Below are 18,151 nucleotides of genomic sequence, written 5' to 3' on the forward strand. Positions count from 1 at the left end.
AATATTTATAAAAACAGATTATTAGTTATTTAGATTATTATTCAACTCTTTTTTTCCCCTTGAGTTGTGTATTCCTTTTCAAATTTGAATCATAAAATAGAAAACAGCATTTTTTTAATGATCAGATGAACTGAAAAGGCTTAAAAAATAGACCCCTTTACAAGACAATCCCTGTAAAAGATAAAGAAAGAATGAATATAGTATTTTTATTTAAAGAAGGTAAAACAAATTCTGACGTTACAGAGTAAAATAGTGTACATTAAGTTTTTTAATTTACAACGCTGAGAGACCATTTTTTTGGACCAATCAGGATCCGTCTTGTTCAGCCGTCAACCAATAGGATGCGCGCTTGTTAGACTACGCAAGAAAAGCAACAAGAAGTTTCCAAAATGGGGCTGGAAAGTACTATGGTCTGGTAGGAACCTAAAAAGAAACTATTTCCTTAATAGTTGTTAAACCAAGAACAGTTTATATGAAGATTTGAACGTTAAGTAGTCGATACATTATTTCATAAACCCGAACGTCGATTAATATTTTGGGCCTCTTCGGCCTATAATTAGCCGGTGACGGTTAGCTGAGTCATTTAGCCTAAAATTTAGCGCTAGTTTAGGTTAGAAGTTGCGGTTTTAATAATGCAGCTGTATTAGTGTAATACATCCGATGTGTATGTGCGCTTGTGATGTAGGGTTTCTGTCTAAATTGACACCTGACAACACAGATGCTGTCATCGATTCGTCCAATTGTACCTAGTTGTTTCTAAAAAGCTGTGCTCGTTTTTTTTTACTTTTTGTCACAGTATTAGGTATTTTAGGCTCTTTATGAGCTCTAAAGTGAAGAAAACAGACCTTTCTTTGTCCACAGAAAAGTAGCTGAAGAAGTGTCAGCATGTTGGATGCTATAATGCTAAAGACAAACTGCTCTCTTTCCCTCAGTGTGGATAACAGTGAATACATGAGAAATGGAGACTTTCTGCCCACAAGGCTGCAGGCTCAGCAAGATGCTGTCAACATAGTCTGCCACTCCAAAACACGCAGTAATCCTGAGAACAATGTGGGACTTATTACCATGGCAAAGTAAGGATTCCTCTCTCCATATAACCAATAACATAATTTAATGACATTTGGTTATAAGCCAACACACAAACACAAATAGCAGTTTCTTTAAACAACCTCACTTCCTTTGACTTGTGCATCCAGTTAACAATTATTTAAAAAGTTACACGTGGAAATTTATTGTGAGTAACTTGCACATGTTTGCGGTTTTTATCATTATTGATTTGTTTTGTCAGGCTGCAGATGATTAACTGTGGTTAAATTCTCCTGCTCTGATGTAGTAACTGTGAGGTCCTCACCACACTGACACCAGACACTGGTCGCATCCTGTCCAAACTCCACGCTGTCCAGCCTAAAGGAAATATCTGCTTCTGTACGGGCATCAGAGTGGCTCATGTAAGTAATCTTCAGCCCATAAGATCTTCAATCCTATGGGCCATTAAAAAACTAAATAAAATTCAAAACCCATGCTGCTGTTATTGTATTTTTTTTTTCCAGTTAAAGGCAACAAAACAAGAAAAGCAATTTCTCATGTTACAGACAACAGCGGAAACTGCTTTCTAAAGAACTGCTGTTTTTACCACTCCTTTCCTGACTTGCTAACAAACAAAAAAAAAAACTTTTTTTTCTCTAACATATTTTATGTTCTTTGTTTCTGCCTACAGTTTCACAAGCCCTGCTTTGCTCTTAAAGTGTCAAACACAAGCTATTAGCTTAGCTGCATCTTTAATGACACAATGAACTCTGTAATTCATCCAACTTAAATAACTGCTGCTTATTTATTAAATAAACACATTTCTGATCTATTATCAAACAGCAAAACTGAAGACATCTGCATCTAAGACAGACAGTCTGGACTTTCTGCTTTAACCAGGGGCGGGGAGAGGCGGGTACTGCTTTGTCAGTGTCCCGTGTCTCCACTCTATAGTTTGTTTTGTTGATCAGCAGTGAAATAAGGGGGAGCTCCCCTGGCAGTAATGAAAAGCAGCTGTTTTAAAAAGACACACACACTTTGCTCCACTGTTGTTTTTCCACTTCTCATCTTTTGCATCTGGGTGTAATGTCAAAGTCTTAATTCTTAACTGTTTTTCAGGACTATATGACTATTTATGGCAATTTTACAGCAGCAGTCTTACTCAAACTGCATTAAACTATGAATTATATATATATATTATATACACTATTTCAAGTTATTTATTTAGTCAGTCATTTAAAAAGATCAAAAGTGTATTAAAAATTATAATTGTGGTTTTACTTTTTCAGCAGCTGTGCTTTTTAATTTTTTGCAGCTGGCTCTAAAGCACAGACAAGGAAAAAACCACAAGATGAGGATCATTGCCTTCGTTGGAAGCCCTGTAGAGGATATGGAAAAAGATGTGAGTTTAAAATCTTATGTTTTAGGTCAGTCTTTTAGATGGAAATGTCGTTTCATTTGTTTGAAAAATTTAATTTATTTTTCTTTATCCCTGAATTATTGAGCATGAACTTTGGTGTTTATCCCTTTATGTTTCTGTCTAAACCTGCTGATCTTTCAGCTTGTCAAGTTGGCGAAGCGCTTGAAAAAGGAGAAGGTGAATGTAGACATCATCAACTTTGGAGAAGAGGTGAGCTATTCCTGCTTCTGCAAAATCAGAAATGCATGCAATTTAAAGTAAGAAGTAACTTTTCATTATCTTAATTGATTCTACTTAAAACCACATGTGTCCATCTGTTCAGGAGTTCAACACAGAAAAGCTGACTGCTTTTATTAACACTCTAAATGGGAAGGAGGGAACGGGCTCCCACCTGGTCACAGTCCCTCCTGGGCCCAGTCTGGCTGATGCTCTGCTGTCCTCCCCAATCCTGGCTGGTGAAGGAGGCTCCATGATGGGTCTCGGTGCCAGCGACTTTGAGTTTGGTGTGGACCCAAGTGCTGATCCAGAGCTGGCCTTGGTAGGCGATAAATGCATGTGTGGAATGGCGGATGTGAAATGTGGATTGGATTAAAAAAAAAAATCCATTTAAAATAGATATTTTACAAATTAAAGTCTCATTAAAATGATATAATTACTGACAGTCTCAAAACAGTCCAGTGAAGGCAAACTAAATCTAATGGCAGTGCTTTTTGTTGTCTTTAAAAATAAGCATAGTTGAACTTTTAAAATTAAGAGAATGTGAGGATTATTTGTTTAAAATTAATTTGCAATTTTAAACTGTAGGCTTAAGTGTTGAGTGTTTTCAGCTGACTTCACCCACACCTCTATTTAGGGGGAAATGTTCCAGAGTGAAGATGGTATATTTACATGTGAACGCAAATATGAATCAAGTGTTTTTAATGTGTTGTTGCTTTAGGCCCTTCGTGTTTCGATGGAGGAGCAGCGACAGAGGCAGGAGGAGGAGGCCCGCAGAGCTGCTGCTGCTTCTGCTGCTGAGGCAGGCGTGCCCACACCCAGTGCTGATGGTAATGATATGTATTTTTCTGATTTAATGCACGATTTAAAAATAAGGAAGGCTTTTTAAAAAATTTTTTGACTGTAACGTTCTTGTTGCAGAATCGGAGGAAGCCTTGTTGAAAATGTCAGTATCCCAGCCTGAGAGCGGTGCAGCAGTTCTTCCTGATTTCAGCAGCATGACGGAGGAGGAGCAGATCGCCTACGCCATGCAGATGTCTCTCGCCGGTGAAGGTGACTTTGTTTGTAAAACTAGTTTACGTTGTAAATCAAACTTAGTTAGTAAAATAAGTTCTCATTGATTAACAGAGGGCAGTGAAGCCCCCATGGAGACTTCAGAATCAACAAAGGTGAGCATTGTATAACATTATTATTAATTATTGGTAATTTTACACATAACTGTTTTAATTAATGAGCAGTTAGATTTTCTTTCTTCTTAAAGATGTTCTAATTTTAAATGCTTCATTTATAATTGGCTGGTAGGAAGTTTCACACTTATTAACTGTTGATGGGGCTTCTATTTTTAAGGTGTTATGATTATTATTTTTAAAAGAAAACCCCCCTGGAACTTGAACATCGTGGGCGGTTTTTCAAGAAGCAAATTCCAACTTTTAAACCTTGTACACATATGCATATATATATGTTTTTTTTTGTTGTTTCTAAAAAAACCAAAAAAAAAACCTTGTACACAAAGTACTGTTTCTAGAAATGTCTTCATCTACACCGGAAACACCTAAAATGACCCAAAAATGCTAGTAGCTATGCTAGACTACCAAAATACACCAATAACAGGAAATAGGGTGTGGAACATGTATGTGAAGCTTACACTGGGTGCAAACAATGAAATGAGGATAACGAGTTACAACAACAAATAATTTACCTTTGGGATTAATAAAGTATTTTTGAATTGAAACACAAGAAGAGACAGGTTAGATTAGAGGTGGGGCTGTGACATAATCTTTTTCAAAATATTCAATTTTGTCTGTCTACACAAAAATGCAAGGATTACGTTGTACTTTTTTTTCCCCCTCCTCACTCTGGAACTCATAAAAAAAAAAAAATCAGTTTTGGGGCTCCCAAATGGTTGTTTCCATGTGGCTGCAAGGCTGAAGTGCTAAAGTTGCGTAAATTCACTAACCCTATTACCATGTGGACAACGCTTTTAAAAAGAAAATGGTTGCAATGTACTGTTGAGCTTATCATGAACAAAAATTATGACTCACAGTAGGAGCCAGCTTGATTTTTACATGGCAGTGCTTTTTCTATAACAAAGACTTTAACCTAACTGACTTCATCTTGCTTTTAAAAAGGAGGAAGATGACTACGATGTGATGCAAGACCCAGATTTCCTTCAGAGCGTTTTGGAGAACCTGCCTGGAGTGGATCCCAACAACGAGGCCATCCGCAACGCCATGGGCTCCCTGGCATCCCAAACAGGAAACAAGCCAGACAGCAAAAAGGATGAAGAGAAGAAGAAATGAGCAGAGAAAGTAAAGATAAATGAACAATGGCAGATTTACACAGGATGCATTTTTTAAATACGAGGTTGCTGATGTACCAACCCTGCATGACGGCACTCTGACATTTAATACCGCCTTTCTGCTAGGCACTCGAAAGCACCAACATATAAAACATATATATTACATTTTATTGTCTAATTTTGAGTTTATGCATTGCCCCAAAATCCAAATTCTAACAATGCGTTATCAAATTACTTTGTATGCTTTTCAGTTAAAATTTTATCAACAAGGTCCGATTAGTTATTTACTCAGAAGTTGGGACGACAGGCTTTAGACTAGAGTTAGTCACATTCCTGTCATGTTTGTGTTTTTTTTTTTGCAATAAAATCTACATGAAATTGTGTTGCCTTTTGCCTTCGTCTGTTCTCAGTCCAGTTGTTTGCAGACTGGAAATTATAGCAAACCGTCAGTGTAATATAAAGCCCTTCTTTTAGTATAAATATTTATAAATACACATATGTAAGTATTTAACATAGAACCATAAACGTGTCTTTTGTAGCATCCTCTGAACATTTTTCCTCCAGCGCTGCGGCGATTTGATTGGACGTCCCGGGTCACGTGACGGGAAGCGCTGCATTTTCAGCTGAAAACGAGCTAAGGATAGTCGGGAGTCGCATATCCAGGTAAACAATCAAACAAATACACCGGATATGAAAAGCAAACCCCCCACGACCTCAGCCGCTCCTTTCTGTGACACCGTCGACCCCACGGTCAGCGGGTCGTGGCTGCTGTGAACCCCCACCTGAACGAGCCGCCCTGTTGCTTTTAAAGACGTTAGCTCGCTAGCTGAATGACCCCTCCGTGTTGGCTGGAGCTCAGCGGCCAGCAGCCTCAGACAGGAAGGAATATGCTGCTAGCTCAAAAGAACGGAGCCCCGTCGGTACAAAACGATGTCTCGGCTGTAGCGTGGCTTAAAAGAGCCCCCTCCATTGAAATGAACACGTATTGAAAACATAATTGAAGCAGTTCTTTTCATTCATGGTGAAATATTCCGAGCCTGTCAGTAAAAATAAGGGTTTGGCTGCAGAAACGCCGCTGCTAGCAGGCTAAGTAAATGCTAGTTCAGGATCCAGCTACCGCGATAACCTGCTAGATGTTTTGGGTTTATTAAATGTCCACGCGTTACGTATGATATCGAGGACACGGCTTCTGTTTCTGTTTACATGTGATCGTTTTTGTAAACACCCGTCAAGTTCGTGGTCAATATCACACGTGTGTAATTTTTTGTTTTTACAGGAGTCGATCCCGGCATGGGGGACATGAAGACCCCAGATTTTGATGACCTATTGGCAGCGTTTGATATTCCTGACATAGATGCCAAAGAGGCCATCCAGTCTGCCCCGGATGAAGCAGAAGCACCCCACGGAGCTGCAGGTGCACCTCTGGGAAAGCCAGAAAACGTGGTGGGCGTTGGGTCATCCCTGAGACCGCCAAGTCCCTCAGACCCTCAGGCGGACACCTCGATTGTGAGTGTGATTGTGAAGAACAAAGTTCGTCACGAGGCAGTGGATGGAGCAGAGGACGACGCAGATGTGATCGCAGGAGTCGATGTGGGTCCCCGGCTTGGAGCGTGCGCTCCCGGGATGGCGGATTCTGAAGCCCTCAATCACAATGGTTTTGGAGCATCTGGCGTCTCCACTCCACTCCCCCTCAGCCAGGTTCAGTCTAACGGTGCACCCTGGTCCATGAACACCCCTAAAGTGACTGTAGAAGCAGCCGGTGTCAGCACGGCCAAGTCTCACAAGCAGGGTGCCAACATTTTCAACAGACTTAAGCCGCTTGTGGCGCAGGGTTCTGGCGATCCAGTGGGTCGGGCCAGAAAGATGCAGCTTCTGCAGCAGCAACACCAGCAGCAGCAGGATACAGGTCAAGAAAGGGCAGATGGGGTCAAAGCATCGTTACCTACATCTTCCTCTCTATCAGCTGGGTCGCCCCCACTGGCTGCTGGTGGACCAGTAGGAATATCCTTGCCTTTTTTTCCACCTTCCAAACCCCTGCTTTCAGCTCCACCTTCTGCACCTCGTCCGCTGCACTCCTCTCAGCCATTCAATGGAGCTCCCCAAAGTGGCGCTGCTGGGTTTCAGCACCACCAGGGAGAGGAGGAGGATTCTGATGCTGATTTGGGGAGTCCACTGGTGATCCAGGAGAACCCAGACTCTCCAACCTGCACTCAGCTGAGCGGACGCTACAAGTCTGAGTCCGTCTCTGCGCAGCCCACCTCTGCCACATCTCAACCCAAGCCTGGCGACACTCCTTCAGAATCATCTCTGACTTCATCCACCCCACAGTCTGGCTCCGCAGAGAATCCACAGGCGGAGGAGAGGCATCCGGAACATGTGATTGAAGAGAGAGATTCACCAGAGAGTCCCGAACCAGAGACGCCAAATTCAGCAGCTCAGGCCACTGCTAAGAGATGCTCCAGCCCTGCAGTGGCCTCCACACCACCTCCCTCAGAGCTGCGGGAGCCTAAAGATGAGGAGGAAGAGATGGAGGTCGGGAACGGGATTGATAGGGTTGTTGACGGCGCAGCTGATAAGGGAGAAAATATGGAAACAAGTGAGGACAACATGGAGACGGGTGATGGCAAGTCTAAACCTTCATCCACTGATGGAGAAAAAAGCAGCCCTACACCTGTTCTCTCTGGTGCTCCGTCCCGCCCCCTTAAAGTCAGAATAAAAACAATTAAAACCTCCACTGGTGGAATCACCAGAACTGTGACAAGAGTGGCGCCAAAAGGTGCAGCAGGAGGGAAAGGCTTGGACCCGAAAGCTCAAACCGGAGATCAGAAAGCATTAGCAAACAAAACCCAGAAAGCTGAGGCCTCTCCTGGTCACATGACTTCTTCCCAGAAAGTAAGTGCTCTCAATGCTCTCCCTGTTTCTACGCTCGCAGCGAGCAGCGTCATGCTCGCAGCTGCCACAAAGGTCCAAAACAAAATGGCTTCATCCGAGAAGGTGAAGGTTTCTGCCGCCGCTGTCAGCATCACCAAATCCGCTGCCCTGCCTGCAACACCGTCAGTGGCCTCCTCCCCCAAGTTCTCAGTAGCTGCTAGTGGGATAAACGTCCGCACAGCCACTAACAAATCAGCTAACGGAAGTAGTGGCACCATCATAGGCGGCAGCCTGCAGTCAAACAAACCCGCCTCAATCGTCAACAGCACGGGAGCCGTCATCTCCCGGAGTCAGTCGAGCCTGGTGGAAGCGTTCAACAAAATCCTGAACAGCAAAAACCTTTTGCCAAGCTACAAGCCTGACCTCTCAGCTCCTCCGCCCCCTGAGTGGGGTCTTCCGCTCCCCACCACAGGATACCGCTGCTTAGAGTGCGGAGACGCCTTTGCCCTGGAACGCAGCCTGGCACGACACTACGACCGCCGATCGCTGCGCATCGAGGTGACGTGCAACCACTGCGCTAAGAGGCTCGCTTTCTTCAACAAGTGCAGCCTGCTGCTGCACGCCAGGGAGCACAAGGAGCGTGGGCTGGTCATGCAGTGCTCACATCTGGTCATGAGGCCCGTCACCGTAGAGCAGATGATTGGGCAGCAAGACATAACGCCAATCGGGGGTGAGTTGACGTGCAGCTTTCGTTCATTTTTACTACTAAAGGTACTAATTCCAAACTATGAAATCAAAAATAAACAGGCTACCCTGAACTATCAAATAGTGCAGCTTGAAAGAGTTTACACTTTTGGTTTTCCAGATACAGTAGTCCCTCGTTTATCGCGGGGGATCTGTAACCTGAAGCCCCGCGATAAGTGGAAAACCACGAAGTAGAAATAGTAGTACTAGTAATATATATATATATATATATTATTTTTTATTTTTATTTTTTTAAGCGTTTTAAACCCTTCCCACGCTCTTGCGATATCCTAAACCAGAGGGGGGCAGTTGAAACGGAGGCCTCCACCCCTGTTTAGTGTTGGGCAGTTTCTTTTCACAAAGATGGCCTCCTTCACTCCTCTCTCAAACCATCGTTCCTCTCTGTCCAGGATGTGAACATCTTCATCCCTGAACGAGTGACCGCTGGCCTGGAGATGAGTGTAGGCCACAGAGTCCTGGCCTCATGTTGCTCTTCCATGTCCTAAACAATGTTTTTAAATGCTGTAAAAGAATGTCATGATTTCCCTCTCTGTGCATCCGCCGCCCTCAGCCACCTGCAAGCGTTCTCGGCCACGCCCACTTCTCCGCTCTGCACGCAGATCAGCTGATCAGCTGCATGAGGAAGTTTATCCTGCAGCAGTAAGGGCTGCACAAAGGAGCAGCAGGTGCCAAATAATTTTAAACAGTTTATTTTAAATAAAAATTCCATGCCGATCATGTGGCTCATCCATCAATCAGCCAATTGTGTGTCATGTCCAATCTTATTTTGAAAAACTGCGATAAACAAACCACAAAGTAGCGAGGGACTACTGTATATATGACTGTATTGATGTGCAACTCTGAAATGCAGGTATGCACTCAATGTAAACAAAGTGCTTTTGTTTGCATGTTTTACTCAACATATATAAATAAGTTCCAGTACATCAGATTTGTCAGACTTCTCCATCCAAAACAGCTCTTCTATGGACGTCGCCACTATTTTCAGTCACTTGGGCTGTTTCTGTAGGTAAACAAACGCATGTGGTTGACTCCCGTTTGTCTCCTCTGTTCTCCACCTTTGGGCTGAACAGGCCTGCTCACCTCTTCGTCCTCTTCTCCAGTCTCCTCTCCCTCCACCACACCAGGGGGTCCTTCCATCGCGGCCAACTCCAGTCCCATGAAGGACACGTCGTGTCCCACAGCAGCTCAGCCTCGAACCGTCCGCCGCGCGCCTCAGGGCCCCCAGGCGCTGATGCCTCTGCCCTGCAAAAAGGCCGAGGGGCTGCAGTACAACAACTTTAAATGTTCAGAGTGCCAAACACAGTTCTCTGGCAAGACTGAGCTGGTCACTCACTTCCAGCAGATCAGAGGAGCTCCTAATACGGTGAGTTTTGAGGGATGACACCGTTAGCGTGAGGTGCTACCTGAACGTTTTGCTCAAATCTCTCGTTTTATTCATCTTGCAGACATGCACTCAGTGCTCGCCTCCCATGATGCTCCCCAACTCTTGTGCCGTGTCCGCCCACCAGAGGATCCATAAACACAAAGCTCCACATGTGTGTCCTGAATGTGGTGGAATCGCGCGACAGGCGAGCTTCCAGACCCACCTGGACGAGGCCTGTTTGCATTTCGCCAGGCGCATTGGCTACAGGTATGAAGACTACTCGAAACTCACATTGCATCTCCGCGAAGCCGCTTTAATTTCTAGATTAGGAGGGAAAATACATTACTCTCTGGATGGTTTTCTTTAGTAGACTTTTTAGCTTCAGATTATTTTAACGAGTTAAAGTTTGTTAAAAATATCCATAAAAAATGCAAGAAGTAAGAAAAGAAACTTTTGTCAATGGAGTTTAAAATTGTCCCATTTTGCTTCAAGGTGCTCAAGTTGCCAGGTCGTGTTCGGAGGGTTGAACTCCATCAAGTCCCACATTCAGACAGCTCACTGCGAGGTCTTCCACAAGTGTCCCAGCTGCCCCATGGCCTTCAAGTCTTCCCCCAGCGCCCAAAGCCACATCAGCACCCAGCACCCAACGCTAACCGGAGGACAGGCCAAGTACGAGAACTATTTCCACCAGATCAAAAGTTTTCCCTCCCGTGTTGAGGATCTCTTTAGAACAGGTTTGAAAGTGATCCCATTTGATAAACAGGTAGCTCATTGTTTTTGTTTCTTTTCTCGTTTTTTAGGATGATCTACAAGTGTGTGATGTGTGATACAGTTTTTACCCAGAAGCCCTTGCTGTACATGCACTTTGACACTCATTTAGCCAAGCAAAAAGTGCACGTGTTCAAGTGTCCCGACTGCACTAAGCTCTACGCTCAGAAGGGTTCCATGATGGAGCACATTAAGGTGTGTTTTTAGATCTTAATATTTCACGTGTCCGATTTTAGGAATAAATTATTGCAGCTCAAAGAAACGGTTGACATTTTGTCTTTACGTGTTGCTTGTTCATGGATTTCTACAATGGATGTGGTGTCAGAAAAGGCTGACAGCAAAACTTGGCTCAGCCTTACAAATTGTCTCATAACTCGAGAAGTTGTCTGCAAAAATGCGATGAGTGCTGAATGAGTTTGCTGAAGAAGCTGAAACTGAGTTGTTAAAGCTCTAGCTAAAACCAAAAAAGATCAAAGTAGCAAAAGGTTTGCTAGAAGCTAAATGTAGCAAATTATAGGTGAAAGTCAAAATTGGCTAAATGTCATTTTAAAGTAGCTAAATGTTAGCTAAAAGATAAATGTATCGTATCAGACTTGCTAAAAGTTGAAAGTAGCAAGAGGCTGCCTCAAAGCTAAAAGTTGCAAACACTACTCTAAAGAGCAAATGGTTAACCAAAAGCCAAAAAATAGCAAACCACTACCTAGCTAAATGCTAGGTCAAAAGTAACTAAACACTATTTAAAAGAAGTAGAAGGGTAGCTAAAACTTCAATGTAACAAATAGCTAGTTGAAATTAGAAAAATGTAGCTAAAGTAGAAAACACTAACTAAAAGCAGTAAATGGTTGGTTAAAAGCCAAAAAAAATAGCAAAACACTACCTAAATGAAAGCTAAATTTAGCTAAATGCTTGGTAAGTCAAAAGTAAAAACCCAACAATATTTAAAAGTAGTAGAAGGGTAGCTAAAACTTCAATGTAACAAATAGCTAGTTAAAAATAGAAAAAAGTGTAGCTAAAGTAGAAAACACTAAAAGCAGTAAATGATTAGCTAAAAGCCAAAAAATATCAAAACACTACCTAAATGATAGCTAAATTTAGAAAAACACTAAGTAAAAGCCAAAACTAATAAAAGTTGACTTAAGTAGCTGAAGAGTAGCTAAAACTTCAATGCAACAAATAGCTAGTTAATGTAGCTAAAGAAGAAAACACTAACTAAAAGCAGTAAATGGTTAGCTAAAAGCTAAAAAAAAAATCAAAACACTTCCTAAATGATAGCTAAACTTAGAAAAACACTAAGTAAAAGCCAAAACTAATAAAACACAACTTATAAGTAGCTGAAGGGTAGCTAAAACTTCAATGTAACAAATAGCTGGTTAAAAGTCAAAAAGTAGCTGAAAGCTAAAAGTAGAAAAAAGCTTGCTAAAGAAAAAAAACACTAGCTAAACGCAGTACATGGTTAGCTATAAACCAAAAATAAAACACTAGCTAAAAGTTGCAAACGACTAAACGTAGCAAAAGGCTAACTAAAAGCAGCAGAAGGCTAGCTAAAAGCTAAAAGTAGCTTAGTAAGAAAAAATTAGAGCCATTATAGAGCAGATTTCCAAGAAAATGTTTTTGAAGGAATTGAGATTCCAATTTATTTTAAGAGGAAATAGTTGTAAATAAATGATAAATATTTTAAAGTATAATAAACGATACATAAACCAAAAGTCATAACACCCATCTCTTGAATGAGCCTAATGTTTTGATGTATAAATAGCTAAAATAGCTCAAAGTATACTGAAGTAGTTAAATTTATAAAAACGTGCAAAACATAAAAACAACAATGTGATGCTGAATCGGTCACACAAACTTTTTAAAGCAGACATCCAGAGTGCCTTGCTTCTTATCTAAGAGCACCGGTGCCTTTTTTTTAACCGAGAAGAATGAATTGACGCAGAGTTGATGTGCTTGGAGCGTTTCGTACGACTGAAACATGTTCCTGTCTCAGACCGCTCACAGAGGCATCTCAGCCAAACCGGAGTCTGTGCCCGACTCTTCAAACCCCGCCTCAGCTCCGACCAGCTCCTCCACTCCCTCCAGCTCCAAGTCCAAACCCTCTGGAAAGCCCGACACCTCTGACGGCGAGGACTGGGGGCGGGAACAGGAGGAGGAGGATGAAGAGGAGGAAAATGACGACGACGACGAGGGGGATGAGGACTACGAGGCTCCAGGAGGGAACTCCGCCGCAGGGGGTGGCGGTAATGCAAGCGCTCCGACTGAGTGGACGTGCGCTCAGTGTCAGACCACCTTCACCAACAACGACGACTACCAGAGTCACGTGAAGATGGAGCACGGCAAGGTGCAACATTTCCCCCAGATTAGATTGGTCAATGAACCAAATGTGAATTATTCACGTGGTTACCTTTGATAGAAACAACCAACTCTTTTCATTTCTTTAAATGTTTTATTGTTTTGTTTCTCCAAAGTTCCCCTGTCGTATCTGTGGAGGCACCTTCAGCACATCCTCCAGCCTGCGACGTCATGAGCGTGTCATTCATGAGGGCAACAAAAGAGTCTTCCACTGCCAGTGAGTCACCTCGGCTGTCACTTTCAATATTGTTCAGCATGAATACAGTAGCCCCTCGCTACTTCGAGGTTCGTTTTTCGTGGACTCGCTCTGTCATGATTTTTCAAAAATAAAATTGGACATGACACACAATTGGCTGATTGATGGATGAGCCTCACGATTGGCATGGGATTTTTATTTAAAATAAATTATTTAAAATTATTTAGCACCTCCTGCACCTGTGTGCATCCGACAGCTGAAGAAAAAGCTTCCTCGTACCCCTCTGTGTAGCCCATACTGCAGGATAAGCTTCCTGCTGCAGCTGATCAGCTGTTCTCCGTACAGAGCGGAGAAGTGGGCGTGGCCAAAAACGCTTGCAGGAGGCTGAGAGCAGCAGAGGCAGGGAGCTGAAATCATGACATTCTGTGCTCTTTTAGAGCATGTAGAGTTTAGAAACATTGTTTAGAATATTGCAACCGTAAATAGTAAATGAGTACTATAGTACACAGACTCATGTTCGTGCTGCTGTTCAGCGAATTGTTTTTATGCTACTAGTGCTTAGTGTATTTTTAATTAACGTTTTCCTTAGTTCACATCTTACATCTTATTGTTTTTCTTTTACATTTTAAAACATTTGTTGGATGTAGCTGGGACCCTGTGTACACCATTTCGTTCCACCACGTGTACCACATGCAGGGTGTATGTCAAATAAAATCGCGGGGCTTCAGGGTACAGATCTTCCGCGATAAACAAGGGACTACTGTACACATCTGTTGTTTTAAATTATTTCCCTTAGAATTAGTTTAGCAATGAATTGCATTTCTTTCCACAGCAAATGTTTGCTTTTTATATATTTTTACTATTAAGTACAAAAATCCAAATTGTTGTTGGTCCTTTTACCTTTAAAGTCGACTGCGTGACACATTCTGACCACTAGAGGGCACTACACGTTTTACATTGTTGTAGTTCTACAGCAAATGAGCAGTTTTAATGGCTTTTAAGCTTTTTTTGTTTTAAGTCTTCTGCATGTCAATATATTGTTTAAACATGGCTTAATGGTTTTTTTTAGGTTTTGCACAGAAGGAAAACGTACATTTGGCAGTCGTTTCCTGCTGGACAAACACATCCGGCTTCATCACAGAACAGATGGACAGGTGAGTTTACACTCCGAAGCTCCTTCTCTTGATCTTCATTTATCACAAATGGTTTAAATCCAGCTGTGTTTATTTAAAACCCACATGACAAATTTACTTAAAGAGATTTTATTAAACTGGTAATTTTTGTTTTTGGTCTAAATGCTGATTTCTACGTACACTTTTTGTAATCCAACTACTTTTGCATAGTTTGTGTTAAATTATATATTAGAATGTTCAGCTCATTCAGGAGATGAGTGCTATTTTTTTTTATACAATTCAACTTTATTGAGATCTCGTGTTCTTTCCAAAACATAGCTCTCATGAATCTTCTATTTTTGTTTTTAGCTAGACTTATGCTACTTTTAGCATTAACAGCCCAGTTTCAGCTTCTTTCACAAACCAGCACGTACACAGAAATGTGGTTTTAGGCCTCAGTATCTGAAGTTCGGCTGTTAAGCCTCAGTGTTCTGTTGCTCAGGGTCCCCCTCTGACCAGGAAGCGTGCCGCTACAGGAGGCGAAGGACCCGGCAGCTCCTCAGAACACGACGGTGAGGTTGGCCCCCCTGTAGGCAGGGCAGCGGATGAAGAGGAAAACGCCACAGAAGACGGCAACAGTCCGGCAAAGAGAACCAGGGCCTCCGTGGCGTCCACGTCGTCAACACCCGGTGAGTTGGAGGAGGAAGACAACGTTTTCCGCTGCGTCCCCTGCGGTTTCTCCACGGAGGACGGGGTCGTGTTCCAGCACCACATCCCGCAGCACCGCGGCGACACCGCTTCCTTCCAGTGCCTGCAGTGCGGCGTCTGCTTCGCGTCGGCCGGCTCGCTCAGCAGACACCGTTTCATCACTCACCGAGTGCGGGACACGCAGGGCGAAGCAGAGCGCGGCGCCCCCTGCGCTCCCGGCTCTCCAGACGCCTCCTTCGCCACGTCCCCCCAGGCGCAGGCCGAGGACGGAGACGGGAACCTGAGCTGCAGGGTGTGCGGCCGGCGTTTCGACAAGGCGACGGACCTCAACACGCACTTCAGGACCCACGGCATGGCCTTCCTCACCGCACACAAGACAGACAAGCCCCAGTAGGGATGGGTCACCTGAGACTGGGGGGGGCTGTAGGACATGAATGTTGAAACACAGCTGCTCCCGAGCAGATTTTTATTTTTAAACAACAAGCATTTTACTCTGTGGCACTTCTTCTGTGCCATTATAGCTGCATGTTTGATCAGAAACAAACATTTCTATCAGCCATACTGTGTATAACACATTTCCAGCACTCTCAATCTGCACTGTCTGTTAGTAAAACACCCCCCTACACACACACTACACTCCTCTACATTATATTCGCGCTGCTTGCCTCAAAGTCCATCCTCTTTGTTTTTGTTTATTAATCAGCTTTAACGCCTCTGAAAGCTGAAAAAACTAAATCTGAGACACACGAAGCATGAAAGGGAGTGTTTGCGGGAAAAAAAATACAAAAAGTCCCCGATTTTTACGTTGCAATATTTATTTATATAAAAACATTATTGCTGTTGGTATATTGTTAGTGCAACAAGGTGACGAACTCTGATGGTTACAGGTAGTCTGTGTCGTGAGAAAAATTTGTGACGTTAAGGTAGAGGAAAGGCCGGGCTTCCTGTCGAGTAGTAAACGAGTTTTGCCGTGTAAATACATAATTACACTAAAAGCATTCTGGTTTTAGTAACTTGCTATGATAATGTGAATATGTGTAGTATTTGTACTCGTTCCCTTTTTCCTTCCTAAAACTGGTTCATGGTTAAAAGAGAAAAAAATCCCCCCAGAGTTAGCTACACATTGTAATTATAAAACAGGAGGAGGGCGAGGGGGTCGTGTCGTCTTAATGTGTATGAAAACGAAACGTATCTCTTTGAGACATTTTTTTTTTTTGTAACTACAGGATCAGTGCTTGCTGTACTCAATTTTTTTTTTTTACACGTTGCAGCCTTCACAACGACACGATGAGGGCCTACGAGTAGAGGAAACAATCTTCTGTTTGTATCTTTTTATATGTCATCATATTTATATAGCTCAGTAGTGTCACGTCATTTTCTCTTCCATGGTTGTGGTCTGCTTGCTGAAATGCCATACACTTCTGTGCTGTTTGGAAATAAATGTGGAAAAGAAATTGGAAAATGTTTGGTAGTTTCTGTCATTCAAAGGTTGTTTTAAAAAAAAAAAAAAAAAGCTCAGTTTTCAGCCATCTGTTTATAATTACCAGATCTAATCTTTAAAGTTTAAAGCACAATGATCTGAAACTACATATAAAGTTTACAACCATAAATGGCTGCAATAATAGTGATAACACTTCCCAAAAACACGGCAGTGAGTCAACAGTCCTGAACTCAGATTTGTTAGTGTTAAATCTTTTTTTTTTTTTTCTTGATAATCTGAAAATATTTGTAGAAAAACTGAAACAGCAATCTGAGCGTACAAAACGTTCTCAGCCCACATTTTAAAGTGCAATGTTTTGACAAGTTTCCTCCTAATTTGATCACTTAAATGGGTTTTCCACCTTCTGGTTCCACTCCCTCCAGTTCCACTCCCTCCTTCTCAGCAGCTTCCTGACCTGAAGTCGTCTCAGACGAAGGTGGAGGGTGGTGGACTTCAACCAGCAGCTCATAGATCAGAGCCCCCAGCAGCGCTCCGATGCAGGGGGCAACGATCGGCACCCACCACCAGCCGCCTCCAGCCCTGTTCACACAGAAATTATACTTTTAATTGGAAAAAAGAAGGGAATTATATGTTATGAATGACTCTCAGCTACTACCACACCAAATTACAGCCCAATTTCTGTGAAAGTAACTGAATTATAATCACTTTTGTGTTTTTTAAGTTCAGTTAGTTGTGGCAGCCATCTTGACTTGAGTTAGCCTCAAAAGTGTAATAATGGTAGATAAACATCCAATGATGATTTTCTGAAAGTTCCTTTAAAATGAGTCTAGTGGTTCGTGAGATATTTTGCTAACAGACTTAAAAGCTTCATTTTGCTACTAACTTGAAAACGTCTTCTCCCCAGCCGGCGATGTAAGTGAAGAGTCGAGGTCCAAAATCCCTGGCCGGGTTCAGAGGGTAGCCGCAGTTGGAGCCCATGGAGATGCCGATCACCAGAACCGTCGCTCCGGCCAGGAGCGGCTGCAGAAAATCAGGGATGGAGGTGTTCCTCTGGTCCCCGATCGCCAGGATACACAGGAGCAGGGCCGCAGTGCCGATGATCTGAGGAACAAAAGGCACTGTTCAGAAAAACACAATTTATAAACTTCAGATTTAAGGCCTCAGTTTTAAAACGAAAGCTCTGTGGGTCATTTTGACCTGAAGGCAACAGGAGAGTTAGAGGATTCAAGTCCAGATGTCTGAATCATGTTGCTGCATGAGATCAAATTAATTAATCATAAGAGAGAGAGAGAGAGAGTAACTGACCTGGTCAACAATTCCTCCCCACAGGCTGAGGTAGTCTGCTGGATAGGTTGAGAAAATACCTGCTGTGGCGGTTGGACCCATCACTGTCAGCTGACCCCCACTGAACATCTGGATGGCATCTGCAAACATTTATAGACATGAAGATCAGCAGGTAGCATGCTCCTCCACTACTGCTCAAAAATGATGTAGTGAGCTCAACCCAACACCAGCAGCTGGGATGTGAAAACTGTTTGTTCTGCTTTTGGCTGCATAACTTTACGGGTGCATTGATTCGGGGGGGGGGGGGGGGGGTTGGCTCCCTTACCACGGTTC

At 42.9% G+C, this 18,151-nt stretch overlaps 3 protein-coding genes across 3 annotated transcripts in view; 2 read left to right on the top strand and 1 right to left on the bottom strand.

Moving 5' to 3' along the window:
- The first annotated feature begins 345 nt into the window (after positions 1 to 345).
- On the top strand, positions 346 to 5,260 carry psmd4a (proteasome 26S subunit ubiquitin receptor, non-ATPase 4a). Its single transcript, XM_037693534.1, has 10 exons — positions 346 to 415; positions 933 to 1,073; positions 1,334 to 1,448; positions 2,342 to 2,428; positions 2,588 to 2,656; positions 2,769 to 2,984; positions 3,384 to 3,492; positions 3,584 to 3,715; positions 3,791 to 3,831; positions 4,792 to 5,260. Exons 1-10 carry the CDS (start codon positions 390 to 392, stop codon positions 4,960 to 4,962), a joined length of 1,107 nt encoding a protein of 368 aa, XP_037549462.1. The 5' UTR covers positions 346 to 389; the 3' UTR covers positions 4,963 to 5,260.
- A 973-nt stretch (positions 5,261 to 6,233) lies between these two features.
- Positions 6,234 to 16,223, top strand: znf687b (zinc finger protein 687b). Its single transcript, XM_037693309.1, has 9 exons — positions 6,234 to 8,562; positions 9,668 to 9,960; positions 10,043 to 10,227; positions 10,453 to 10,629; positions 10,761 to 10,923; positions 12,716 to 13,066; positions 13,194 to 13,294; positions 14,343 to 14,427; positions 14,888 to 16,223. The coding sequence occupies exons 1-9, from the start codon at positions 6,252 to 6,254 to the stop codon at positions 15,485 to 15,487; spliced, it is 4,266 nt and encodes a 1,421-aa protein (XP_037549237.1). The 5' UTR covers positions 6,234 to 6,251; the 3' UTR covers positions 15,488 to 16,223.
- Positions 16,224 to 16,871: 648 nt separating this feature from the next.
- aqp10b (aquaporin 10b) overlaps positions 16,872 to 18,151 on the bottom strand; it is a 3,797-nt gene continuing 2,517 nt past the window's right edge. The window contains exons 4-6 of the mRNA XM_037693162.1: positions 17,840 to 17,958; positions 17,418 to 17,635; positions 16,872 to 17,113 (exon numbers count right to left, since the gene is read on the bottom strand). Of these exons, the coding sequence (XP_037549090.1) occupies positions 16,918 to 17,113; positions 17,418 to 17,635; positions 17,840 to 17,958 (533 nt within the window). The 3' untranslated portion in view covers positions 16,872 to 16,917. The remainder of the gene's footprint in view (positions 17,114 to 17,417; positions 17,636 to 17,839; positions 17,959 to 18,151) is intronic.

The sequence above is a fragment of the Nematolebias whitei genome, chromosome 19, assembly GCF_014905685.2.
Source record: "Nematolebias whitei isolate Nwh7 chromosome 19, NemWhi1, whole genome shotgun sequence".
Classification (NCBI taxonomy): domain Eukaryota; kingdom Metazoa; phylum Chordata; class Actinopteri; order Cyprinodontiformes; family Rivulidae; genus Nematolebias; species Nematolebias whitei.